The sequence below is a fragment of the Amblyomma mixtum genome, chromosome 5 (assembly GCF_055824585.1).
Source record: "Amblyomma mixtum isolate Tamu chromosome 5, ASM5582458v1, whole genome shotgun sequence".
NCBI classification, from domain to species: Eukaryota; Metazoa; Arthropoda; class Arachnida; order Ixodida; family Ixodidae; genus Amblyomma; species Amblyomma mixtum.
The window spans coordinates 56,843,340-56,871,011 of record NC_143016.1 but is presented as its reverse complement, the minus strand read 5'-3'; the positions used below and the strand labels follow the sequence as shown (position 1 = coordinate 56,871,011).

The window sequence follows — 27,672 nt, the reverse complement described above, 5'->3', positions numbered from 1 at the left end:
ACCCGCAGACTTAACGAGAGCTAGTCACGCTACACATTTCAGGTCATGCTGGTGCTCATGCAGTGTAATCAAGCTTCAATCATGCTACACGACCACAAACATGTGACCCCTAAGTTTAAGGCGTAAATACTTCTTCCGTTTCAACTTCCACTCGTCCGGTGTGGTGTTCCTGAGGAGAGATTTAAAAGACCGCAGCTGTAGGCTTCTGTTCGACGTCAATTTAGCCATGACCGGCGACACATTATAGAGCTTTTGAAATACTTTCAAACATAACGCACTTTCTTGAAGCCAAGCATTAAAGTGCGGAATGCGATTAAACTACGAGGCCAACGCAGGTTTAGCGACCTATCTGCAACCTATTCAAAGAAGGACCAAAGTCTATAGATCTAGACTGACTGTGGCATATGATTCTTAGTACATGCAACATTTTCAGGCAGGGTTTGTTCTAAGCATAATTGTTCGATTAGTCAATGCGCGTGCACATATAGAAATGAGCGCTGGAAAGTTGCCTTCTTCTGGACGTGGAAGACCACATTATATAATTGATGAAAAAGTAATCCCTAAACTAAGAGCCAATTCACTCTTGCTGCTACGTTTCTAGTATAATAGATAAAGCAAGACCATGATAGGAATATCTAGGGTCTCTCCTAGCAGGGTACAAGTGACCACTCGAGACCTTTTGCTACAGCTGATCGTCGAGTCATATTTGAACTAGCTGCTTTGTAAAAGCCAATAACATTAAAGATGAGCAATTGCTTGACATCCTTGGAGCAGCAAACGTTATCGTCACCTGATTAAGAGTCATCTCATGTTTCCATGTGAAAACACATAACCAAGCCACTAAACAAAACACTACCATTGTAATAACGTGAAACCTCCAATCATTGGTGACAAGATGCTAGTCACCATATTAACTATTAAGAGACATTTGATGGCAGTATTCATGCTTGGTTTCAGCGCTCATTTCGCGGTGTCAGCAGCGTGGAGGGTTAGTGCCGAAGCGAAGGCGAACACCGGTCTGGACCGGAGTGGTTAGAACCCAACGTACGTACGGGCCATGCCAACAATGATTTTCGGAAGTGGCGCGGCGACCGGCGGCCGTTTTACCGGCTCTTCTGAGCGGCCGCCAACGATGACACGAAGAGTGAGTAAAAAGAGAGGCATCGGAAAGGCAGTCAGCACCAAGGGTAGGTAACATGTCTTGCAAATGAGTAATTCATCGAAGCTCCCTCAGGTGAAGCCCCGTTCTAATTTCAAGGCTAAGGTTCGCATTCGTTCTTTCCTTCTTTGCTGAAAGAATCTAAAATTTTGACTCCTCCATTGCGGTACTTGCATCATTTGTTAATAACTAAATTAGTCAAACTAGGAATGGTAGTTCAAAATACTTGTTAGGATCTATATCATGCGAATGAAGTTTCATCTTACTTCATGCACATTACAGTTTTAATCTACTCCAAAACCACGGGAAGGGTTTTATTAATGGTGTTCCCAAGACAGAAAGACAACACGGTTAACAAAACATGCACACCACAGAAACCGAGATAAACTACAAAATGATGCGTTTTCGCTTAGAAATACCATGCAGCTGAAGCGAAGACACCAAGATGCGAATTAATGTTAAGCTCGCGGTTGAGAGACGGTACAATATTCGTTAGAACAACGTGAAAGTGACGGTACATCAAGCTGCCGATGACATTGTAACTGCCGGTCAGGATCGGTAGAATCTTTACGCAGGCAGCTGTACTTCCCTGCTGCAGTTGAGATTTTATAATCCAACAGTTGCTCACCTCGTATTCGTTTCTGTTTCTGTCGCCTCAGCCCGAATCTATGCACAATGGGCTGCTGTGCTAGGAGCACTCGCAAACAGGAAGACAGCGTCGAAGTTTCGCTATCAGCCCATCGCATCTCAGTGCACTAGCACGAGGTATCTCTTGATATGATGCATGACGAACATACTATTCATCTAATTGCGCCCACATTGCATGCGTCCCGCGATACTTTTAGTTGAATAATCACGTTGCCGCGGCTCTCAACCCTTAAAACCGCATATTCAGCATCGCAAGAAAGGTCGCTGTATTAGCTGCGCAGGTAAACTCGCAAGAACAAAGAAGGGCGCTCGAAAGCCGGGGAAACATGTGAAAGAAGCGGTCGCTTTACCTCCCAGAGGTGGGGGTCCCAGTTGTCAAAGAGTGCCGTGAAGGCCTCCGGCTCTTCCGACTGGTTCACGGTAATGATGGCAGTGCTGTTCAGATCTCGCTCCGTTGGGTCCGTCTTGACGTATTCCTGCAAGTGCAGTTCATTGAACGTCACCAAGATGCCGCGCAATAAGCCAGGAAAACACCGAGGCTGGGATTGGTGACCATGTGGGTTCAGGAGAGGGCTAAGTAGAGATTATTTGAAGAAGCCTTAGTTCTACAGCGAACATAATTTGCACGTTAATCGGGATGGTGAAGGGGCAGTTATCAATGTGATAGCACTAGAAGTCCCATGGAGGCAAAATGTGTCGTCAGTCAAAAAATTTGCCCATTGGCTGATTGAAAGTGACGTCAACAGATCTGAGCATTCCCACTGACTGGAGTGAAGTGACTTCACCCGACCTGAGCATTCCCACTGGCTGGAGTGAAGCGACTTCACCAAACCAAAGCGACATCACCTCCCGAAGAGGCGTCAACAACTACTGATACTATCGCATTGCCAACGCATAACATAATTAGGTATCTCTGCGAAAATTTATTCTATTTGTTACAACTCCTGGAGCCACGAGGTGCGCACTACCCCTAGGGCGAATGTCGCTAACCCTGAGTTTTCGATAGAATTGGTACATCAAGTGGGAGTTCAAGTAGGCTTGTTGGATTTATCAGAAGTTAAAAAATGCAACAATGAGAATCCCCTCGAGTTCGTCACGATGATATTTGTTGAAAGTTCTCTTTTATCAATCCTGGGGCTACGTGCCGTTGCGGTGGCCGATTAGACATGTCATGGTAAGAATGAAATCTGCAGATTCGATGGACGACCTATCATCACAAGTCGCAGCGAGGTATCGTGTACCGAATGATTTGAGGGGACAGGCTTTTGACACCGACAACCAGCTTGCTCAAAATAGGCAACTGAAGTCTAGTAGCTGATTATGCGACAAAAAATAAAACTGCAACAGCTAAGCTACTGCCCGATGGGCACTAAAACTTCCTTGGACGTCCTGCGGAGGTTTAGGATTGCAAGAGAGTTTCAATGGCCACTGGGTGCTTAACACGAACAGTTCTGCGAAAAGCTGTCTCTACCACTTTGCGAGCACGCTGCTAATCCGTTATCACACGTTTAGCAGGCAGCGGCAATGTCAAAGGTCCGGGCATGGCCAAAGGAGCAGCTAGTCTAGATGCTTCCCTCTTCTCAATACATGCTGGTTTTACCTCGTGAAGATCTTATTTTTCCTTCGTGACGATGTTCAGTTTGGCACCGAAGTCTAGCGGCTCCGCATTACGACGAGCACGCCGAATTTCGGCTGCTGACTGCGGCTGTTCCGACGGATCACCATTTGCCTTGGTGAAGGTATACGCGAAGGAGGTGCATGCAGCTCCGCGTGACATCCGCTTTGAGCAGCAAAGACGAAGCGGCCACAGGCATATGAGGTGCGCACGGGCTAGTCACGTGATCTTGCTGCAACAACACCGCCAATACCGAAGCTCAACCGGCAAGCGAACCATTAATAGCTACAGCCTACGACGAATCATTGACGGCCATCAAGGGGGAGGTCCTTATCACATATTTTCGCTGTAAAAAATGCACACAAACGTATAAAAACGTGAAAATGACAGCGCATCTATTACGGCCCAGCTTTCTAGAAGAAACTAAGTTGGTTAAATGCGCAGATTGAAGTGCCATCTAACGGAAGACCGCTGCAACTGAGTGGGATGCAAAAAGAGGTGCACAAAACTTGAGGCAGAGAGTCAGTTCACAGAAAACGCAAAAGAGTAGAAACTCGTCAATCCAGAACCGAAATGAACGTGGACATTGCGAAATTTAAGCACGCATGATAATCATGCACTGATTGAAGGTGACCACCGAAAGATGGCCTGAGTGATGCAGAGGGAAAAAGAGCGTTGTGACGCATACCATGGCCACCTCGAGCGACTTGGTTCTCTCCTCCTCGGTGGATCCCTTGCCTATCCAGATGTAGATTTCATCACCGCTGTCCAGCATCATGACGTCGTTCACGTCCAAATCCTGCACCAGACAAACACGGTAAAAATTCAGCTTGCGGACGATGATGGCGATGTCGATTCCAGTCGAACCGGGGCTTGGCAAGAATTTATAAACCACATTTACTGTCGAGCTATTTGCTCATACACAGGCTAGAAAAGTGCAACTGAACCAGTGGACGATGCGTTTTCGTTCGTATGCGCGTGTCCCGTCGGTTGTTCGTCGGTTGTTCGTCGGTTGTTCAGGGATTACCCTTTCTCATATTTAGTTCCTCAGGCAAGATTTCGCTCTCTTATGATTCTTTTCAGCGTCATTTGTTCTACGCGCAAGTAAAAGCACTCCGGCTTTCACCAAAATGTCCTATAGGCTCACCAGCCAAACGATTTGATCTGAGAAACCGCCTTCAATAAAATGACGCTGTTGTTCTGGGCCATGGCTCCGATGTGGTCACAGCGGCACAACAGAACGTTTATTTGGTCGCCCTTATGTGCCGCAGCCCTCATGACAAGGGAACCGGTGCCTCTACCAGAGCGCAAGCCGCTCGTTCATCGTTCATCTGTGCACTAATAAAGCCAATTACGTAGCTAAGTCGCAGTTCCAAGGGCTCTGGCATTGACTGGATCAGCAACAACGCTGTGTTTACATCGAAGAATGCATTATAAGAAATAAACGAGTACGACGTGCATTGGGTGTATGGGGTATGTATCTACCTCCTGGGTGAAGTTGCATATCTCGATGACGCGCAGCCTTCCGGTGGCCGTGGAGCACTTGAAGAGACGCGCGTCGAGCAGCGGGTTGTGCACCTCCTGGTGGCCCTTCTTGTACTCGCCCTTGCCGCCGATGGACTTCCAGAACTCCTCCGGCTCGGAGCCTTCCTTCACTTCGATCGCCTGCCTGAGGTAAGGGTGATGCGCAAAAGCCATTCTATACGAAAACCGAGGTGGAATCATTGAGTGATGCAGCAGTAAAGTAGGCGCGCTATTCTGTCTGCAGAAGGGGCCGCGTCAGTAGCGCCGACCTGTCATGACATCACGGTCAACTGCTTTACATGTTGTCGTATTGTATCGCGCATGGATAACGGGCTGGAAGTGAATGAATGTGACGTCGTGACAGCAGGCCGATGCCATTGGACAGACGGCTTCCTTTAAGGGGCATTTGCTGCTCCGTTCTTGAGTTGTATCCGTCTATATGTTTTACTCGCACGAAGTGCAACATCGCACGTTGGTAATTTAAAATGATTTATATAGTCAGAAATTGCTGGCACAGTAGATCTTTAGCTTTCCTCGAATTCTGTCTGAACCTGTGTCTATGCGGGTCAGCTTTAGTAGGGCCTCCAGAAGCAGCCTTTGATTGAACTCTTACGTTTCTTCACACTTTTCCGCTAATCTGGACGAGTTCTTTGTGGAAATTTTCATTTGTCTCTTTTATACTTTGCGCGATGTTTACGAGCGTTAAAGAACCCCAGAGAATCTAAATTGACCACAGAGAATCTAAATTAATGAATTACAGCGTCCCTCATAGTCATTGTGTTGCTTCGGGACGTTAAACCTCCCAAATTTCAATTAATTACGTTAGTTTTTTATACATATTCCTTCTGTCGCATTTCATAAGGTACACGCGCAATAATTTCAATCATTCGTTACGCTCGAGCTTTTCATACAGCGCCACAAACACCTACATCTATGCCTCCACATAGCAAAAACGCAGCAATTTCCGAAGCACTTACCTATCCGGCGACACGAGCTTTGCCACGTTGTGGCCCATGTCGATCTCTGACGGATCGGCGAACTGCGTGCGGAGAATAGAGAATTAAACAACACGGTTCGAACGCATATGTGTCCGCGAATATCCTTAACAGATTTACCACCGATACATATTGGTCGCAGATTCAAAACGAAATGAGAAAAACGCAACTAAATGCTACACCTACCTCTCCCAGCCATAGGAAGGTGGACTTTGGTGTTTCTAGCACAAACACGTCCTCAGAATTCAATGAAGCCGCCACTTCATCAACCTGTAAAGCAACACCACAGATGCATAGCTTTATAACATGGTTACCATGCAATTTGATTCATGGTAGATGAAGCGGAAGCAAAAATAACGCAATCTGAGAGTATTCAACAGATATTTAACGAATGCGCTCTTTAAAATATTTCACTCGTGCTTGCAGTTATTCTCAGTCAGAAAACGATTACCCTGCATATGCACGGTAGTGAAAAATTCCGCTAATGAAAGGAGCACAGATGACATACATGTAGACGGGTGTGGCAAACTGCACAAAGTGCCACCTTGGAGGAATATAATTAAAGCTTTGCAAATAATACTCTGCGGGCAGTCGTTCGGTGATGTATCGATGCTATTAAGGGCCGTAGGAGGCTTAAGCGATGAGCAAAAGAGTACAGCGAGATGTTCTTCGTGATAGTTTATCACATCTCTTGCCTGGATTGCTCGGACGTCGACGTCCGAGGTTCCCTTTACGTGGAACATGCGCGTTCCGTCGACGTCGTAGGTGTCGTGGTCCCTGAGGTTGCGGAATCCGCTGGCGTGCCCGCCGCTGAAGATGATCATGCGTCCCTTGAACATGCGCAGGAAGTGCTCCGGTTCGTGGCCCTGGACAACGCGGACCTGCACAACAGTTGCGGCAAGAGTATTGTTGGAGTGTTGTGCGGGTGTTGTTAGAGTGTTGCTAGAGAGCTGCTAGAGTGTTGTTTAGGTGTTGTTAGAATGCTGTGTGTGTGTTAGTGTTTCTAAAGTGCTGTTAGAGTGTTGTTCGGGTATTTTATAGCACTGTCGGGGTGTTGCTAGATTGTTGCTAAAGCGCTGTTAGAGTGTTGTTTGGGTATTTTTAGAGCGGGGTCGGGGTGTTAGAGTGGTCTAGAAAGCTGCTAGAGTGTTGTTCGGGTGTTGTTAAAGTGCTGTGCGCGTGTTAGAGTGTTGCTAAAGTGCTGTTAGAGTGTTGTTCGGGCATTTTAGAGCGCAGTCGGAGTGTTGTTAGATTGCTGCTAGAGAGCTGCTAGAGTGTTGTTCGGGTGTTGTTAGAGTGCTGTGCATGCGTTAGAGTGTTGCTAAAGTGCTGTTAGAGTGTTGTTCGGGTATTTTATAGCGCTGTCGGGGTGTTACTAGATTGTTGCTAAAGTGCGGTTAGAGTATTGTTTGGGTATTTTTAGAGCGGTGTCGTTGTTCGGCACAACTGCGCTATCTGACTGGCATTGCGCAGCCTTGGCAGTACAGTTGTGCGTACCGCGTCTTAATACTTAGTACAAAGACCTGTGAGTACAATGCGTATTTAGGACAGGGTACAGAGGACGTGAACTTATGAACTTGTGCAGAAAATAATACACAGTTATCTAAACAGCTTTCGGCGCAATAGCCTTACTTTCAGTTTTCCCTCGATGTCTGCCAGAATAGTTTATTCTTGTCAAAAACAAGTCATCTGATCACCTCGTGTGCGGGCAAACTATTTTGGTCGTTACCTTATTCGACACTAACCTCTTGATAACACCGAGTTCAAGCAGGTCAACGCGAAAGACGCTGACGCGAGCTGAGCGGAAGGAAGCGTGTGAGATATATTTGGCCTCACGGCGCCCTCCCGTTCACCGGCCCGCCACATGAACTGCGTTTACAGCCGCTTGGCTCGCGTAGGCTTTTCATTGCGTGCCAAGCGCCGCTGGGAATTCCCGATGCTGTAAATTTTAGTTACTTCTCACACGGACATTTTGTGTTACTTGCACAACGAAATCGCATTAGGACCACGCCTAGAGACTAGTGCAAAATGAACTAAATTAATAAGCAAAATTAATTAATAACGCCCCTCTTCCGGTTAGTCTCCTGCGCCTGCACACTGGCCACCGGCTTTTCCCCTATGCCCCCTAATCGATGGCGCAACCCTATTATAAAAGTCTTTATTAAAACAAACGCGATTACGAGACCCATGTGTACTGGTAATTGTAAAACCTAACTTAAACGCCACGTTTGTGTGCCGACTTATTGCTTCCAGACATTTCCGATGCTCCTGGTGGGACAGCAGTCAATCAAATTACGTATCTATACTCCGTTTCCTATCGACGCGGCTCTTACATGCTAATCATACTGTGCTGATCTTTTCTTTCACTAATAACACAGAGTGCCTCCTCAAAGTATGATCTCAAGTTATGACCTCAAAGTTTCTTAAGGACAAATAGGGAATAGTGGAGCGTATGTATGATGCAGCTTGTGGTCCTACACTCTAAAGAGAAAGGAGTAAAAAGGGAGTAAGCTGTCCTCCAGCGCACACGCTTTTATAAAAGGGAATGGGAAAGGGAAGCACCCCCCTTTCAGTCATGTGTACCTGGATGGCCTTGCCGCAAAGGTCGTTGTCCATCTTCACGGCCCAGATCGCAGAGGCGGCCTTTTCGTCCTGGCTGCTCTCGTTTCCCTGCGGTTGCAGAGTTCGAGCAAGCATATGTCGGAAACGAAAGGCATTAACCCCAAATCGTAATGAGGACAATCACTTGTCAAGGCAGTAATGCGAATAAAAAAGTACGAAAATTATTTCGTCAGGTGTTGACTTCGTGCGGCTGAGCGTGAGTGGGTCTACGTGCTCTATGCAGGGTTGCTCATACCATCTATAAGAGGCGTTCAGATTATTCAATGCGGAGTTTTCTTTTAAAAGCCGTGACGGTTGATTTCGTGCGCTCTGTGAATTGTTGGGACTGGGAGTCCGAGCCAGGAAACGGTCGAGGCGACGGTGAGTCAAATGACTTTTATGTACAGTATGTACAAGGGCTTTTACATGATACAAGGGTCAAGAGCACCACGGGCTAGCACAAAGAAGAAGGGCGGCCCCGGCGGCGAGCGTAGCTCCGGCGTGATGGCTCTTCTGCTGCCCGTCTGCTGCGCGGGTTGAACGCGGCTCCGTTTTTAAAGCCGCCGCTGTCGGTTGCGGCAGCCAGCAGTTCAAATCCTGCAATCAGGTCACGGCACTGGCCACCGTTCAAATTAGACCAATGGTCGAGAGGCGACGGCCGACGAAGCGTCGGAGGAGTTCGCACCGACGGTGAGGAGGGAAGGAGGAAGGGTCCGCGTCGGCGCCAGCGAGGCGGGATGATTCACGCTGCACGCCGCGACATGTCCGAGAGAGTCTGGGCCTGCTTTGAGCGTCGGCAAGCGCGCAGCGCTGGTTTCCAGAGAGGCCAGCCAGCGAAATGTGGGCGCCGGCACTACAGCATGTAGATTGTGCTGCAAGGCCGACATTATTTGGATGATAAGGATTAATTAAAGGACGACAGCGACGTAGAAAGGAAAAGAAAGGTCGGATGCTGTGACTACGGCGCAGTACGAAATTAAGCGCTACAGGCAGTTTTCTGCGGGCAGACATATTGTAACGTACGTTGGTTAAATACACCGGAGCGCCTGTGCAGAAAGGGGCTTAGGCGATTACAATAACCACTATAGGCGCTAAACGCGTTCAGGCGTGCTGACCGGCAAACTGTTACATTTCAAACAACAAAAGAAGTTTGCAGCCACAAATACAGCGCCAGAACACCAGGCGCACTTCGTTTGTTAGCTGATAGTTGAACGCTTCATGGAAAGAGAACTTGCGAGGGCAGAGAAATGTCATTGAGGAGCGTACGTTGATCCCAGCCAGGCGATCCCAAAAGGTACCATGAATAATGATCACAGCGTTAACGGTTTGCAAGAAGCATCAACTTGCACTTAAGACGCATAGCGTTCTCATTCACAGTTCTCGATTTCTTCCAGGGCAGAGAATCTCTAAATAGCCATAAAAATGACCACCTGTGAAACACAGGATATAATGATCTATTTTTAATTTTCTTCTACTTCCGACACCAGGTAGGCAACCCAGGGAGGCACTTGAGGACGTCCTCGTGTACTACCCGTCAAGAGCCCCGGATGCGCCGCTGCGTAATACGCATTAACGCAAGAAAATTTACGAGTCTAAGAGACTGGGATCGAATGAAGAAATTGGACAAGGTGTGATTACACACGCTATAAAAATAAAGCTCCCGCGGCTACCACACTGGACCCTACCCTCCCTTCAGTCCGTGGCGCAAGACAAATCTGGGTCCAGATAACATATGAAAGGCTTTGAAACGCCCGAATTGGCCGTTGTATATGTTTCACTGGTCATACCTCGAGGTGAGCAGCATAAAAAACAAATTGTTGCTGAAGAAGTGTTATGCTCATCGTGCTTACCTTTTTTTAGTGCAACAGCCCACTCACGTATCAGAGTCTCTTACGAAGCGCTCACCTGCCAGAAGTATATGATGTAGCGCTCGCTGTAGCCCTTCTTGTAGGTGTACTTGATGACATAGCTGTCCCCGCCGAAGAAGAAACCGTAGATGGCCGGGTCTATGGGCGCCAGCTCGAAGTTCTCTACGCGGAAAATCTGGCAAGGGCAAGAAACAAACGGTAGGCACTCGCGATGTTAAACAAACAAAAAATAAAGTGATATAGCCGATTAGAACCGCGAGGCAGTTGGTTTTAATAAGAAAGATCGACGTACACTGATGCCGCTATGCGGGGAAGATTTGCACCTTTCCCGTCAACCCTCCGCCTCCTCCACTTGCTAGCAACACAGTTCCTTTCTTTTGACAATTGTAAACTGTCCTGTATTAACTGAATTAAAGCTTACAAATGGCGCAAGACAACCTCTCTTTTTTATTAAATTCATTAAATATACTTGCGGTCAGATGTTATTTTCAAGCCCGCAGGTAAACAACAACGACAGGCGTGTATACTTGAGAACAACTCTAGTTTGGGCTAGTTGGTTCATGATTCAAGACGAAAACGGTTCAAAAAAACGTGTACAAAAGAGAGACAAACACGCGCCGGTCCTGTCGTGTTCGTCTCTCTTTTGTTCACGTTTTTTTGCGCCGTTTTCCTCCAGATGTGTATACTTGGTTTGCGCTTTGGCAACGCTCACCTCTACATTTCCGGATCCGTCGTCGGGCATGAAGCCGCAGGCGTTGCCCAGGTTCTTGGCCAGCAGACGCCTCTTCTCCCGATGCAGGTCGCTCACCTTGAACGTCTTGTCCATCTCTGGACGAGCAAAAAAAAAAAAAAAGGAGCACACATCGATAAAATGCTCAACGTCGAGTTTCCGTTGCCGACACAACACGTTATTAACGCACATCAGTGCAGCCGCTTACTACGTACCCAGAACATCACTGAACGAAATGGAAAGTTTAGCACTGTGCGCTTTCATATAAGCAGCTTTAGCATACGTCTCAACGTATCGACCTTTTAGTTGTAAGAGTGGCGCCGGATATAATCACTACGGCCCGGAAATTTAGGCATTTGCCTAAACATGCCTATAAATGCGTAAACGGGGTATTTTTGCACTTGCCTGCCTTTCTGTCATTTTTTAGGAAATACTGCCTATTTAACTGCACTTTTTGCCTATAAATGCCTAAATCCGGCACTTTGGTCCTCGGTGCCGTTTTGGTGAAAGGCGCGTGCCGATGCACGCACAAAAGGCTCGGGTCTCGCCGAACGTTTTTCTTGAATTGTAACTTGAACGCAGTGTAACGAAGTGTTTATCTCGAAGTGTAGTAAGAGGCGAGTTTGGAAAGAGACCTGACATACATAAATGCAAACTTCTCAACATTGACGGAAAGGATGACAAAATTGGAAAAGGCTGGACTCTCAATAGATGAATCGTTGAAGGTAGTGGCAGAAGTACCAGCAGCACTTCGGGGACTGGAAGGAAAGGGCGCTACTGCTTCTACAAAGATGCAACAATTAGTAGAAAAAAACAGATGCCTAGAAACAATTTCCCAAATCAGAGACTTTCTACGCGGAGACGACACGGCCACATCACCTGAAGGCCTAAGCCTCTATCGACTCTAATGTTTTAGGTTCGCGCCACTAAGTTCATATGATGTCAAGAGAAGCCTTTTAAAGTACAAAGCTATGCATAGCGAAAAGAAGGAGTTTCAAGTTGGAAAACCTGAGAACGCGCTTTGTTGCTTCAGTTGAGGACTGCGTACGCTCAGTGCTTGACTCACAAATCTTGTACTTATGAATAAAGAGTATTATTCAAAGCGCCTATTTTTGCTTTATAGCACCTATTTCAATATTATTTAGAGCCTAGATGCCTGCCTATTTCGGGGTTCTTTAGTGCCTAAATTTCCGGGCCCTAATAATCACTCTAATCGTCTTGTCTCCCTGACAGGAAATATTTTAATCAATTAAGGAAACTTCACCTGCCATAGCCGCGTCCGGGTTGTGGTGAACGCTGTAGTGGAATGCTGCGGATGAACTTCGGCAGTGTAGGCCTAATAAACCTGCACCAGTCTTTGTACACGAGCACTCTTGCGTTTCGCTTTCCCTGACTGACTGCGAACCGCACTGCCGCAGATCTCACTCAGGATCTCGTGCTTGCCTGGTGAGCGTCACAGCCACTCAGTGATTGCAGCAGTTGCTTTCGTACGCGAAATGCGGCTAGCACAGTGTGCTATCACCCCGCGTGCATGGGGATAGAAGTGTTCGATTGCAGCAATTTTTTCAAGCTTCTCGCTTCAGGTTATCGGTCAGCGGCTTCATTTATCACGGCTATCGCGGATTAGTGAAGCCATATTTCGATATACGTGAACAATAGTGCTATACTTTTGCAATGGATTTTTAAGTGGCTCTTCTGATTGTTTGAAGTAAACAATAATTTGATACATTCCGGGCTCGGCTGGGCTTGTCTGTATTGTACAGCAATATAAGAAAAGAACCATTTTGTAGTGTACTGAAAAACCCAGGCCCGTTAACCAATGCTTATTAGATAAGTAGATGACGGTTATTAGAACAAGAAAGGCCAGTAATACGTCTTGGAGATTCACATGATTGGTTTGGTTTACTGGAGTTTAACGTACTAAAGCGACTCAGGCTATGAGGGACGCCGTAGTCAAGGGCTCCGGAAATTTCGACCACCTGGGGTTCTGTAACGTGCACTGACATCGCACAGTACACGGGCCTCTAGAATTTCGCCTCCATCGAAATTCAGCCGCCACGGCTGGGATTGAACCCGTGTCTTTCGGGTCAGCAGCCGAGCGCCGTAACCACTGAGCACCGTGGCGGGGCTGGAGATTCACCTGAGTAGAACAGGTGATTTAAGTGAGTAGATGGTTTAGGAACCCAACCCAACTAAAACTGATGTCCAAGAAGCACTCTTGCGATAAGATATCTTAAATGAACGACAGGCACGTGTATAATGGTCGCACGTGCATGTGGATCGCAGGTGTGTACGCATTAGCATCGTACGTAGCGAGCGCGTATACCTGCGATGCGGTTGAGCGCCCCCTTGCGGCCGAAGATGCTGCTGTGCTCATGTTCTTTCCAGGAGGCGAAGTATTGCTTGAAGATCGGGGGTTCGGCGCCGCAGATGACGCGCGTCACCTGACACCACTCCGGGTAGCCGCGGTACTTGAGGTATTTCTGCGCGGAACAAGCACAAGGGGAAACAGAGCAGATAAGCGTGGGCACTTTCACTTCACCGTGCATGCATGCGCAGAAACCGCAAGGAACAAGTCTTCGCGCGTGGACGGGAAAGTAGAGATGCCCACAAAGTTTTCAGAACATGTAAACCAGGTGAAATCTGGATTTCCTTGCTTCCTTAATGCGCATCATGGCATTAAGAAGTGCTCTGTAAATCTCCTGCGTAAGAACTCCACAGGTGTGATCCGACATGCAGCAGCAAAAATGTAAAAAATAAATAATAAACTGACACTGAAACGTCGTAGAGGTGCCCTCGGGCACTGCGCACCTCTTGGGATTGAGAGCAAATATGGTATATCCGGACTGATCTAGCATATAGAGACCTTTCCATCGGGCGAGGGAGATGTCGAAACGCCTTTTCTATAGACTGTTGCAACCCGGTTGCATTACCGCTTCCATTGTGCTAGCGCCAAGTCCGTACACCAGTCTAGCGAGCAGTGTGACGGCGCCCACGGAGCTCTTACTTGAAAGTCCGTACTAGAGTTCCGGCCACACCTTCAGCCGCTATCACCTTCTCCCACAACTAGAGCATGGGCAAAGTGGGAGTTTGGGCTTTTCGGGAAGTCATGATTTGGAGGGGAGGGGAAGGGAGGGGGGGGGGTCTTAACGCGAGAGGAGCAAGGATATGAGAGGAACAAAGGACGAGCGCTAAGCTGCAACTGAAAGAATTGGAAATGAAATGACGTGCTCGGTGAATCAAACGCGCACGCTCAGCTATCCACTGATTTGACGAGGCGGCTAGATATCAAGGTAAAGTGAACTAAGATGATTTGTGGGCTGGAAAACAATGAAAGGAAATCGGAAAAATAACAGGAAGCACGTCCCCTACCTTCAAACAGCAACACCGAAGAGATTGCTCAGCAACATAAATTCTTTCCGTAGCAAAACAACCGGTGTTTCAATGACGCATTTATCGCTTCCCAACTTATGAATGAGTGATGCATCAAGAACCTCCTTTGCTATAGCTGTCCTCTAGAGCGGCCAACAACTTGCGTTTTTCATCCACTTTGGGAAAAATTTCAAAAGAAATATTTCGAACGGTTACACTTTTTCCATCTATATGTATATAACAGCATCCTACAACATTCACAGTTCCCTAGGGCGCAATGGTAGTGACGAACAAGAAAGCTGGACTTGCTAATGAGAGAAGCCCTTACCTGGGCCAGCAGCATGGACTCCTTGCGTTCCTTGGGGCTGGCTCCTTTTCCGACCCAAACGAAGAGTCCTGACATGCCACCATCCAGGAGGAAGCAGTCCTGGCGTGGTCAGAGAGAGAGAAGCATCGTGTCACTAGTCTCCGTGAACGCACGCATACAAAATTACAGCCTAAACTGATTTCCGTACAACCCACTCCAATGAGAATAAAAATAGCCAGAAACGGTCTGGCTGTTGTGAACGTCCACCACGGCATGCTCATTGCTATCGCCGTCTTATTATACGGTGCGGAGTGCTACCTCCGTTCTTTCCTTCTGTCTTACGCGCGAAACCATTATTTGAAATATTTCCTCGCGTCCACGTGGCAGCCTCGTGCACCGTTTAGGAAAGATTTTAGAGCGCAGCTCTTTGGCGTCCGTTCCTGGGTTTCGCGTCGTCGTCGGCCTCGTAACCAGCTCCGCCCCCAATGTCACGCTTTTCAATTGGTCGAAATGCTCGTGACGTCACAGTGCGTGAATTTCAAATGGGGCCAATTGTACTTTGGCTAGTAACCATGCAACCAATCAAAGGGATCGTATTGTGATGCTGCAACTAAGTTGGACTGAGTTTAGTTAATTGCTTAATTAATCAATTAGCCTAATTAATATAGAGGAGAATGAAGAGGTCAGAAGAATAGAAAAGACGCGCGCCGCAGCGACAACAGCAACGCGGAAGGAGACGCTGCTGAAAAAACAGATAAGTACGAAGCCGCGTTCCCTCCACCACCACGCACTTCCCCACTCAGTAAGACGTTGCTCGTTTCATATACGTTGTGTCGAACATCCTAGACAGTTCCAACAATTGACAGGTTAATGACAGAACACGATGGATAGAAATTCAATAATATAAATATGAAATAGCCTAATTAACCTTTCTAGTTAGACCGCATAAATCAATAAAACCGAGAACGAAATTGGTCGAGTTGGGGAATCGAACCAGGGTCTCCGGAGTGCGATACGAGCACGCTAGCCACTCCGTAATGCCAGCTGAATGGTTTGGAATGAACAAAGGCGCGTCTAGCTAATACGGCGTCTTCGTTCACTCCCATCTTCCCCCTTTCCCTTACGGCGAGGTGCAGGTGTCCACCCACATATGCGAGAGAGATACATTTCCTTTCCTGAAAAAATAAATTTACCGTCCAGCAAGGCGTACAGCCGAATTGGCGATGGCGTTTTGTGGACTCCCTGGCAGCGCTGCAAGACGCTGTCGCGTTCCACTCTTACAGGCGAAGCTTAACATGTTAACCACACATCAGTAACACACGCAGACAGCCAATGGACGCGTCATTCGCTGGCAGCACTTGATTCATCATTCACAACCACATTCTTAACGTACGCTCCCTTGCCGCACATGCCAAGGACGTACACCACGATCACATTCTGCGCCATTCCTCTGTACTTTGCTTTGCTGAAACCTGGATGGATCCCGAAGAGCCTCTCGAAATCATACATTTCCTATACTGCTGTGGTGCTCGCAGAGACCACAACAGAGCGGCGGGAGTCGCTATCTACTTGCGCACAGGTCTCTCTGCAATACCAGTCGAAATGTTTGGCACGTCACATGAAGTTGGCGAACTGTGCGCCGCAAAGTTGCCCAACGGCTTGCTGGTAGCAGCTGCCTACTTCGCCCCTACCGCACTCACGAAAGACGTCGTGCACTTCCTGCAACTCGCATTAACCGTCCATCGATCCACACCGATGTTAGTAGTGGGGGACTTTAATGTTGACATAAAGACAAACAGCAATTTCCTAACACTTATGCGGGAGAACATCCCGTTCCTCTCGCTCGTAACGCGTCCCACGGCTGTGACAACCTCGCGAGGCACTTGTATAGATCTCGTCTTTGAGAATCAAGCATTGGTGTACCAAGTCGAACATATATCAGTCTATTTCTCCGACCACAAAGCTTCCTTCATGACTGTCAAGAACTGTTAGTGGAGTCTTTGTTAAAGGAATACGTGTGAAAAATAAAAAAAAATTCTGTGATAGCGCATACATGTGTTGCTCGATTTCTTTGCCTCAATCTATCGAAAAGGTGAAACAGCTTATTTGCTGCGCTCAAATTTCGCATTACGAAGTAACGTAATCGTCGGTAATTTTTATTCCATGATGACGACTTATTGTTGGCTACATCATCATTTCATCATCATATCGCTGGACAAGCAATGTCGTCTTGCGGCAAACGGAGCTGACGCACATCGGAACGATCCGTTGGTTACAGCAACGGCGGCAGCGGTTCTTTTACATATTCTTGGTTTGGATGTTTTTACTGGATTCCGCGATTTCCATTTTAATTTCTACCGGTAAACTGTACAGACTCACTAGGAGCTACGGTTCTCGTGCTCGCGCGTTCACGTACAGTACTTCGTGTCATCATCATCATCATCAGCCTGACTACGCCCACTGCAGGGAAAAGGCCTCTCCCGTGTCTCTCCAATTAACCCGGTCCTTCGCTAGTTGCGGCCACCGTATTCCCGCAAATTTCTTAATCTCATCCGCTCACCTAACTTTCTGCCACCCTCTGCTACGCTTGCCTTCACTTGGTATTCACTCCGTTACCCTTAAGGACCAGCGGTTACCTTGCCTTCGCATTACATGCCCTGCCCAAGCCCACTTCTTCCTCTTGATTTCAACTAGGATGTCATTAACCCGCGTTTGTTCTCTCACCCACTCCGCCCGCTTCCGATCTCTTAACGTTACACCTATCATTTTTCTTTCCATAGCTCGCTGCGTTGTCCTTCTTATACTAATAACTACGGTACATTGCCAGGTATGCCTGATATTAAAGATGTGCTGGAATGCAGGGGGCCTTCCATATCAGGAGAAAGAAATGGAGGCTGAAATTTTTTCATCCAAATATCATTTATAGGACTGACATTAGCAAAGCGTGTATCTCTCACAGGCGTTCTATATATCGGCCCGATACTACAATTAAAAGAAGGTTCACGGGCATTTTTAAATTATAAATACCCTTGAGTGTTGATGCTTTTCGAGAGTAATAAAAGAAATCACGCTTCTTGCCTGCGGATTTCGTTGAAATTCTATGAAGTTAATTGTTCTAGTTTACGTTAGGTTAATAACTATTTATTGTATACCACACTGCATACTGTGTATGGACTGTTTATTTTGTGTTGTATTGACTGCTTTACATTCATTACCGAAATGCTGTGCTTGTCATCTGAGCATACGGTAAGTCAGCACCGTAGCGCCATGGGGTTTTTCCTTCCTTTTTGATTTTCCTGCCCTGTATTTTAGATTGTATTCTTTGTGGCTTTGACTGCAGGTTTGCATCTGTGGCTTTCAAGTTGTATTTTTCCCCTTGATGCATTTTGAACATGTTTTCTTGTAAAACGTTGTTTGCATTCCCCCCGTCCCCACCCTCTCAACGTTAATGCTTCAATAGTAGTGCAGGCATTATGTAAGAAAAAACAAATAGTGAATTAGCATTGTATCATGTAGTAGTTTTCAGATGTCAGGTGGCTGCTACTTTCTTTATAGATCTTATCAACTTACGTTGGGGTCAAGAAGCGTTTGGGCCAACGGCCTTTCACCGACTCTTTCCACTTTTAGTTCTCCATCCGCGTCCGAAATCCTGAAAAAAAAGAATAAAATAATACTTAATCTCTTTTAATACTTCCCTGAAGTTTCAATTCAAAGAAATTCAAAGCAATCACACAACCCTTACACGAATAACATTATTTAGTTCACTAGAGTCTACACATCGAATCGCTTTGCAGTGTGGATGATCACAGCTGTTGCGCCGGCTGTTTCCTTGGCTAGGAAAAGTTTCGCAAGAGCTTCAACTCAAACAGCCGGTCATCTACGATTCCCCGCGAGTTGCTTCAGTTCAGCGAACGAGAAGTACCGTGTTCACGCTACTTTAGCCCGCATTATTTTTTCCCTTGTTGTCTAAAAAAAAGGTTCACAGCAAAGCAGTCATTACCATCAATTTCAAGCACCCTGCCTCCCAGCAAAGACTTATTTTTGATCTCAAATGTAGAGGAGACATGAGCGGTAACCAAGTGCCCTGCTAAAGCATGCTTGCGCTCCTGACAGCTGATTGGGACAAGTAGAGCGTATGAGCAGATCGCTAGTGAGTTAAACGTACGCACTAGCTCGCATATTTCGAAAATCTGCTCTATAGATAACATTAACTACAGGGCTGAAGGAGCGAAAGCTTCCAGCAGACATGACGTACCACAAGTCAGCACAGATAATTGGCCCAATATTGGGAACGTATTGGAAAATTCCGGTCCAACAAAGAACCAGAGTGACGCCATCCATTTACAATACAGAGCCGCTTACCTTACCAACTTGGGCACGCGCTAACGTGTACTACGACGCGCACGAGCACGTAGACGCGTAGATAAACCAGCCAGCCAAATGCATCCTTCTCAGACATGCTGTGAGCCTTCGCAGTCCACAACAACGGTGACAGATGGCACGAGAAAAACGCTTGTTGGCCGAAATTTGCACAGAGTAGATTTCATTTTACCTCTACTGAAACAAAAATAAGGCAAGAACTGGTCGTAATTCAACTTTTTTAATTAGCAAAAGTGTCGACCACGAAGACGCGCACAGTGTGCACGAAAGCGAAGGTACAAGAAAGCCCGGCGCCAAAGATGTATATAAGGCCACGTCGACAGAGCCTCTTTTCTGAGCGCGAACTTCACCCTCGTTTTATGCGCGGGAGAAGAGTAAATTAGGCGCGCTAATTAAGCCGCACGCGAAGGGGGCGACTGAATGCAGCCTGACTCGACTGTGCTGCAGGAACAGAGGCGCGCGCGGTTCGAACCACGGAGGAGGCGCGGAAGGGAGAATGCTGGCGTTGGCGCCGCCTGACGATAACATCATTAGGCTTCTATTGTAACTAAAATCTGATAGCTTAACTTTACGCGACTTCGTTCAAGTGTGTTCGGTAGCGAAAGACACTGGCGTTGCTGAGACACCTGGTGCTAAAGTTGGATTTTCCCGCCAATCCGACTGAAACGCGTCACGTAGGAGATGACGTGAAGAATCGTGTGTTTGCGTCGTTTGATCTTCTACACTTGATGATGATGATGATGTCCTCAGGCTTAATAATTTTACAGCGACAGCTGTATATGGCACATTCGGCGAAATCATGGCGTCGTCGTCGTAGTCGTGCGTGTGCAGTGCCCCTCATCAACAGGGAGGGAAGCGGCGCCAACCCTCAATCACTACGCACTGCAACCCTCGGTGGCAATTCCCACCACCCCTTGTCGCCGAAATCGCATTACGGCCAGAGATTTCTTTTTTTTCGTTTGTGGTCGTCCTTCTTGCGCGATAAAAGTGCACCAGTTGTAGCAAAGCAAAAGTTACCTTCATATTCTGGTGCGTAAGCCTTTGTTTTCTGGCGTATTCAACAAAAAAACCTCCCCTAACGTCATCGCGTTGTACATGCGGAAACGGCTCGTGGTCGTGGCACTTGACTTTCATTTCTCGCTTTCTTTTTCTTTCTTAAAGAGCTCCGCGTTCCTTGAATGTACGGTTTTTGGCATCACTAAATGATAATATATCAACCAAGGCGAACTTCAATTGTACTTAGTGTATTTTTAATTCAGTCGATATTAAAAGCTGATGAAACGAAAGCACACTGCTGGCTGTGCGATTGTTACAAAACAAGACTTAGTTATACGTCACCTATCACATAAGCTTTGTGCTCCCGGTCACCGCATGGTGCTTACTACAGCCACTCATGCCACCCAATGCGAAAGGTTTTCCACAACATTCCGCAGTGGACTCGTGCCAACTCTCCCAGCTTGCCATCCTTGCGAACTATGTATCTGTGGTATGTGGCATTTCAGCAGTTGCAAACGCCCGTGTATTCTAGGCCAGTAAGTCTGGATGGAAAAACTGCAGCAAGCTTTGCAAGTCAGGAATAGAAACTGTGGACTACGACTGCAGTTCGAGCTCTGCTTATGAAGCACCATAGAACAATTTGTGTCACGTGAAGAAAAGCGCTGCGCTTACAGGCTTCCACAATTTTGACGTATCCGTTCTTTTTCTCTCTTTCAGTGTTTCCTTTGCGTATGTGCACGACACAAGACTCTGCAGCGACCGGAAAGCTTGCATCGACGGGGAAACCATCGAAATCCTTCGCCTTTCGTCCCAGCAGATGCCCAGCAAAAGCTTTTCAAGAGGGCATCGAACTCGTGCGGCCGTAAAGGCAGCCAACAGGTTTTTGCGAAACGCACGTACATGGTGTATAGAGATCCAATGCTACGGGCACTCTTTCAAAAAGTGTCCTCCTGGCCGCGTTGCGCAAACATCGCTGACCGCGGGAGGGCCGCCTATACTGCCTATGCGCTCCCCGCGGGTGTGCTTGTTCTCGGCCGCTGCTTCGATAAGCCCAGCACAGAGGGGGCAAAGACGCGCCTCTCTTCTCGCCCTAAAAATAGCTCCGACAGCTGCACCGCGTCCTTTATGAACGCCTATCAGGGCTATGCGCGCCGAGGAGGTCGCCAGACTGCCGCGAATTTGCTAGCCTTATGCGGCGCCGTGAGAACGGCTTACTGTCGGCGGAGAGATTGCTCAAGGGGCTGTCTGCGGGACTGGGCTGGCTGAGCCGCACGAAAAGAACCTTGACGTACAGAGTTCGCCATGCTAGTATAGCTGACGTGATTGACAAATGATATGGCCAGACGTCTCCGAAGTTAGGCGCTTTGTGATATGTCTACTCACTATAGTAGGATACAACTCAAGAGCGAAGCGGCAAATGCCACTCGAAGGAGTTCCTCTAGCCAATGGCGTCTAGCGATCTTTATGACGTCACGGTTAATCCCCTAATAGCGTGACAGGGGATTAACCGCGACGCGATGACAGTCGGTCGAAGCCATTGGCTGCACGGCTTCCTTTGAGAGGCGTTTGCCGCTTCGTTTTTGAGTTGTATCCGATTATGTATTACTGATGCCGTAGGTGTTCGTTGTTACTGCGCCGCTGCGCTTGCGTACATCCTTTGACTTAACTTCGAACATAACCGTTCTTAAACAGTGAATCAAGACGTTTTTCTTTATTTTTTCCTATGGGGACCACCTTTGGCAACTCACTGGATAACTCCGACAGGCGGTTCAGGCGGGCAAGTTATCGGCCGCACGCATTCCACAGAAAAGTTGCGTTTTGGCCTGCTTGTTACCGAGACCCAAAAAAAGCGTTCCTATTGTGTACGTTGCGGTGGCCCTTGAATGCGGGGATAATTGGCGTCTCGCCCGCCGTTTCATTGCATTGTCCCGCAGCAATTACCGCAAAAAGTCTCTCTTCAAAGCCCGTGAGTTGTCGGGAAAGAACGGCAAGACCCTACGGCGCCGACTACAAGCTGTCGGTGCGATTTACGGCGTCGCAGCGACGCTGTCCGGAGACAGCCGGAGCACTCAACAATGCAGCTGTCTCGACCGTTCGATGCTTGTTTCGCGTGATGGGACACTCCCGAAGAAACGTGATTCCATTCTATCAACGGCAGAGAAGCGGACTAGCAGCTACGTATTTGGTCACTTCAGCCAGCACAGCCAGCTCTCCTCCCAGGGTAGACTAATAAGCACCTCATGGACCGGCTTAAAAAGTTCCACACGCCTGAGGTACATTGTAAATGAATACAATGAGAAAATTTTGAGAGTAAAACATCGATATAAAATAAATGAACAGCGAGAAGCAGATTAAAGTTGATGCTTCCAACGCCCAAAACGCTATGCGCCACTGCGCCGCCGGGCAGAGTGGTCCATAATCACCATCATTATCTAAAGTAAGACTGTTGCAGCACAATGGCCTCTCTCACAGATCTCTAATTAACACTACCCTGCGCCAGCTATGGCCACCATACCCCTGCAGGTATCATAATTTCACTGTTCATTACTCTGTTCTTTACTCTGCAACCCACTTCAATACCCTAAGCCACCACTGCTATCTTCTCTTCGCGTCGCATGACCTGCACATGCCCATTAGACCTGCATTTAATGAGGCTTTATCCGTTATTGTTGTCGTTCTCTCTTCCCTTCCGCTAGAACTGCAGCCGCAGGTTCAGTCGCTCTGGCTTGACGGAACAGAATAATGCCCTGAGGTGGGACCCCACAAAGAGATCATCACGTTGCATCTGGCCCTGAGAAAAGCTCCCAACCACAGACCTAGCGTACAGCCCTTCTCACGGCGATGAGATCATCGCGTTGCATGGGCTGCAGAAAGAACACCAACTGGTTAGAAGATTGTTCAACGTTGAAAAGCCATCTATTCCTAAAGCCTATCCTTGAAAGACATTCACTAAGATTCGAAAATGATTTGCTTTCTCTGGATGAGTTTGCTGTGCCGTTACTGCAGCTGTGGGTTTTCTTTGCCACGCAGGAACTCTTTGTTGATTGGTTGCTCAGTTCAGCACAAAACCACAAGTTTTTCTTTTCCTTTTGTGTTGCTTGCGGCCATTATCACTGAACATGTACGTATAAATAACGACGGCGATCTTTACACAATACTATTTGCATGCCTATATGTGTTTTTGTTTCTCTCGGTGTTGATGCCACGTTTTTAGGACAATACATTATTGTAACGCCCTGTGTGCGCTAATATTACAACATATCGGAGGTATTTGCGAATGCCTGAAAAGATAAGTTGGGGACACTTAAGCTCCACCTTTAAGGGTTTGACACGCGACAGCGGTCCCTCTTGCCCACGCAGACACGGACACTACTTCCTCTTTAACAATCAATATGTGAAAAATAAGCTCCGCTTTAATAAAGCCGCACGAACGTGTCTGCGTGCTAGTGCGGCTGGCGCCATCTATGGCAGCCTCTTGTAATCGACTAGTCCTAACTTTTCCATCACGCAGATGGCAACGCCGACAGCGCCTTTTCTGCGACACGAGAGCTTTACGATTTCGTGTAATACGCATTTACCTTTCAACCAAAGAAAAGTTCCTAGCAGTCTGTGCACCAAGTAAGAATAAAAACCGACGCATATAAGTTGGCCAGTTGTAATCAGAGCCAAATGTCCAGCGAAATACTCGCCCTGCCTTCTTCGGGAACGAGGTTAACACTTCCCTATTTCTAGCTTCGTCCGAGTGAGTTAGAGGGACCAAAGCGCGCAAATAAAAAAAAAAAGTCACTTCACTCGTTAAAGTCAGTTCACTTGAGAAACATAAGAGAGGAAAAGGGATTAATTTGCTTGGTGCGTCTGAACATGCACGCTGATGACTTCTTTAGTGCTCGAGCGTCGGAGAAACTAAGCCGTCTGACACTCAGGCGTGTTTCTAGACACAAAAGACCTTTGCAATAATATCCGGGAGCGAGATGCACTGTACGTACCGAGAGTTTGGCTCGTTCTGAAAAAGAAAAAAAGGTCCGCTTTCTACCAAGATGCAGCATGTATGCCAGAGCATCCGCTTGCACTTTGTGGCTCAGCGTGAGAAGATATTAATGGAACAGCGTCATGTTACGTTTACCAAGGTTGATGCACAAATACCGGCAAATGAACCTGCTAAAGTGGTTTATTCTGTCGGTGGCAGCTGTTATGAACGTCAGCCGACACGACCTCTGCGACATAAAAGTGCGTTTGTTGTCGACGTCCCTCATCCGCAAAACACATTGTCCCGGTCGCAACAACGCGTCCATATATTCTCCTCGAGGTTCGGCGTCAAGAAAACCGTACTCTTCGCACGCTACTGCTCTCGCATACTTTCTTCATGATTACCAGCTGTTCTTGTTGTTATACAAGAAAAAAACGCTGTAATGGGAGTACTCTAGGACTGGTCTGTCGTTGCTGTGCGGTTGCTTCACGCTTTACACCTGTGAATAATGTCACGAACTAGAAGACGACAAAGTGGGCAGTGGCGCGGCACGGAGTGCTCGCGCTAGGCCCACCGCCATTAAATCATTCCATCGCCACGTATCACATGGCCCTGTTTTCATCGGCTTGCCTTCACGTAACAATATGAAGTAACGCTAAATAACAAACACTATAGAAACTATGTAGAATGAGCCTACGTCTATAGAGTTGTGAAAAAGATTTAGTGAGTGAGTGAGTGAGTGAGTGAGTGAGTGAGTGAGTGAGTGAGTGAGTGAGTGAGTGAGTGAGTGAGTGAGTGAGTGAGTGAGTGAGTGAGTGAGTGAGTGAGTGAGTGAGTGAGTGAGTGAGTGAGTGAGTGAGTGAGTGAGTGAGTGAGTGAGTGAGTGAGTGAGTGAGTGAGTGAGTGAGTGAGTGAGTGAGTGAGTGAGTGAGTGAGTGAGTGAGTGAGTGAGTGAGTGAGTGAGTGAGTGAGTGAGTGAGTGAGTGAGTGAGTGAGTGAGTGAGTGAGTGAGTGAGTGAGTGAGTGAGTGAGTGAGTGAGTGAGTGAGTGAGTGAGTGAGAACTGATATAAAAAAAATGAACATCAACCGTGACCACTCTCTCAAAGCCGGCAGCCAATATCCCTCCACGCACAGCAGACAGCGCTGCAGGACTCTTGTTTCCAGACCACAGCCTCTGAGCAACACGTTTTCCTCTTCATCATTATGCCAGTTACACAACCCGTCGTGTGCGAAAGCAACTCGATAAACAGTCGCAAGCTCACTTTCGCATGCGTTTCAGCATATCATGAAGTTGAGACCAACACTTCAAGTTGCGTTTTATTTATTTTCAGGTACTTGCCCCAGTTCAGACAAATCAGGCTAAATTTCAGCGAACTGCACTAAAGCGCGCGTTATCATTAAAAAGACCTTAGTGCGCATGATACCCGTGTGTGGCATGCGTCACGTCATACATGACGTCACTGCATACTGACCAATTAGGGTGGCACGTTACAGTGACATCAACGACGCCAACGCTGAAGCCGTAGGACCGGAAAACATGCTATTGACAGCTGGCTCCGTAAAATAAATGTCGACCTGTGGGGAATCGAAGCAGTGCATTTTTTCTACACTCTTAATCGGGTTCTACACAGCTTTCAGTTAATAACTAGGACTTAAGAGCAGCTTCTTATAAGCTCTATTCAAATAAGTGGAATGGCGTTTCACACACGAAAATTACTTGAACTAGTGTGACAGCGCTGGAGTTAATTCACATGTTGCATGCTCGTTAGTTTTTCACCTAAAGAACGCTAGAAATTATATGGTGACATGTTTCAATGGGTTTGAACTGCATGGCCGAGCGTGATCTTGTCGCTGGCTTTGGTGACGATTCAGATGAACACTGTATCGCGCCAGGCTCTCTAAATATTAACCCAGCATAGAGATCAGGTAAGGGTATGAAAATTAGGGGCTCGTTATGGCATACATATGAAGGAAACTAACAGCTTCCGAAACCAAGACTGTCGGATTCCTTTATATAAACCCCACACAGAGAGTTATTATTTTTCACTACGTGCTACATACTGTCAACAATCGGTGCACCTAATCGCTGACTACGAGGGTCCGTGGGAAAATTTTGCCTCCTTGGCTGTTATTTTCGTTCAGTAATTCAAATGAAATATACTGCATTCACCAAGAAAACCCGGAACATCTTGGAAAACTTGGAAGCAGATCTATTTTCAACATAGCCACCACCTGAGGAGTTCTTTTTCCACCATGCGTTGTATATCTCCATGTCGTCGTAAAAGAATGGGGGTAGCTGGGCTCCACTCCTTCGGCCGCTTTAAAGGCCAGATTTCGGGCCATCAGACTTCTGGCACATAAGGAAAAGGAAAGCCTGACGGAGTACGCCCTTCGCGTCCGCCGAAAAGGTCGGCAATTCAGTGCACTGTTGCCGTCGTCAACAGCTCCTCTCATTCTTCTATAGCGCCATTCAGATACTCCATCGTGCACCTGCTGCGGAAGTAGTATAATTGCCGCTGGTATGAACTGCCTCCAAAGGTGTCGTTTCTCCTCGGAAAGAGGACTTTTCGGTCATTCAACTGAGTGTAACAGTATTCAGTTCTATCACTTAACAAACATCCACTCCAGGGGGAGGTTAGAATTTAAGGTGCACCTCTCGTACCACTGCAGCGGCAGCGTCAACTGAAGACCTGACAACGAAATGTGCCAGCAAATCACCGCCCCCGCAAGGCGCGTGCTCGCGCATGCGTGGAGCGTGTATGCTGTACCTGTGGAGCGACACCTCGGTGTCGATGGAGCGCTCGTGTTCGACGTCGTCGCCCCCCTCGGCGGCATCCTTGACGTCGGCGGGCGAGCCGGAGCCGAGTTCCTCGAAGAATGTATTCACCTCGGCCTCGCAGCTGCTCTCGTCTGCGTGAAGGGAACAAAAAAGCGCAGCGCGGGTCATACAGGCTGAATTAACTCGCGCCCCGGAACCCCTGCTCGCCCGTCACTGGCTCGCTACACTTTGATCGCTGCACGAGAAGCGAAGGGCCCGCAGCTGCACGCATGCGATGAGACGCATAACCTTATGCAGTCGTGCGGAGCGGTTTTCGACAGGACGAATACTGACGTAGCCTATAGGACTGCGTTTCCTGGCGGTTCTTACAAGTCTCCGTCCTCTTGCACATCGCAGTCCTCGAAATGAACGCATGTACCGACTGGTTAAGCCTTAAAAAGGGCAGGATTTTGAAAGCGAAGCTATGAGACTCGAATAAAGCGCCTGTGAACCGAGATTTCGGCACACCGAAGTTCGGTGTGTCAAGATTTCAGCGCACGAGCGTCAGATTGCCAATAATAATGAGACACGATATAAAGCACAACACTTGGCAAAGGTGCCTCTTGGCCAGCAGGGGGTTAGTATTATTCCCCTTTACATCCCCTAATCCCTTCTCCCAGTGCAGGGTTGCAAACCTGTTTGTCGTCCCGCTTAACCTCCCCGCCTTTCCTTAGCTTCCCCTGCCTCTCCT

General features: G+C 47.5%; 1 protein-coding gene across 2 annotated transcripts in view; it reads right to left on the bottom strand.

Annotated features, from left to right (window-relative positions):
• The window catches only part of Gel (Gelsolin), a 98,984-nt gene that overhangs the window by 3,226 nt on the left and 68,086 nt on the right, over positions 1 to 27,672 (bottom strand). Inside the window, exons 6-19 of one of the 2 annotated variants that reach the window (XR_016283018.1) lie at positions 26,932 to 27,073; positions 18,390 to 18,468; positions 14,841 to 14,939; positions 13,467 to 13,623; positions 11,123 to 11,238; positions 10,448 to 10,585; positions 8,525 to 8,611; positions 6,637 to 6,822; positions 6,128 to 6,211; positions 5,924 to 5,985; positions 4,908 to 5,091; positions 4,111 to 4,221; positions 2,158 to 2,283; positions 1,053 to 1,115 (exon numbers count right to left, since the gene is read on the bottom strand). Coding sequence is in view for 1 of the 2 variants with exons in the window: in XM_089544577.1 (XP_089400703.1) it covers positions 2,158 to 2,283; positions 4,111 to 4,221; positions 4,908 to 5,091; positions 5,924 to 5,985; positions 6,128 to 6,211; positions 6,637 to 6,822; positions 8,525 to 8,611; positions 10,448 to 10,585; positions 11,123 to 11,238; positions 13,467 to 13,623; positions 14,841 to 14,939; positions 18,390 to 18,468; positions 26,932 to 27,073 (1,571 nt within the window). In the remaining variant the exon portion in view is untranslated. The remainder of the gene's footprint in view (positions 1 to 1,052; positions 1,116 to 2,157; positions 2,284 to 4,110; positions 4,222 to 4,907; positions 5,092 to 5,923; positions 5,986 to 6,127; positions 6,212 to 6,636; positions 6,823 to 8,524; positions 8,612 to 10,447; positions 10,586 to 11,122; positions 11,239 to 13,466; positions 13,624 to 14,840; positions 14,940 to 18,389; positions 18,469 to 26,931; positions 27,074 to 27,672) is intronic. The other variant, XM_089544577.1, reaches the window with a different exon arrangement.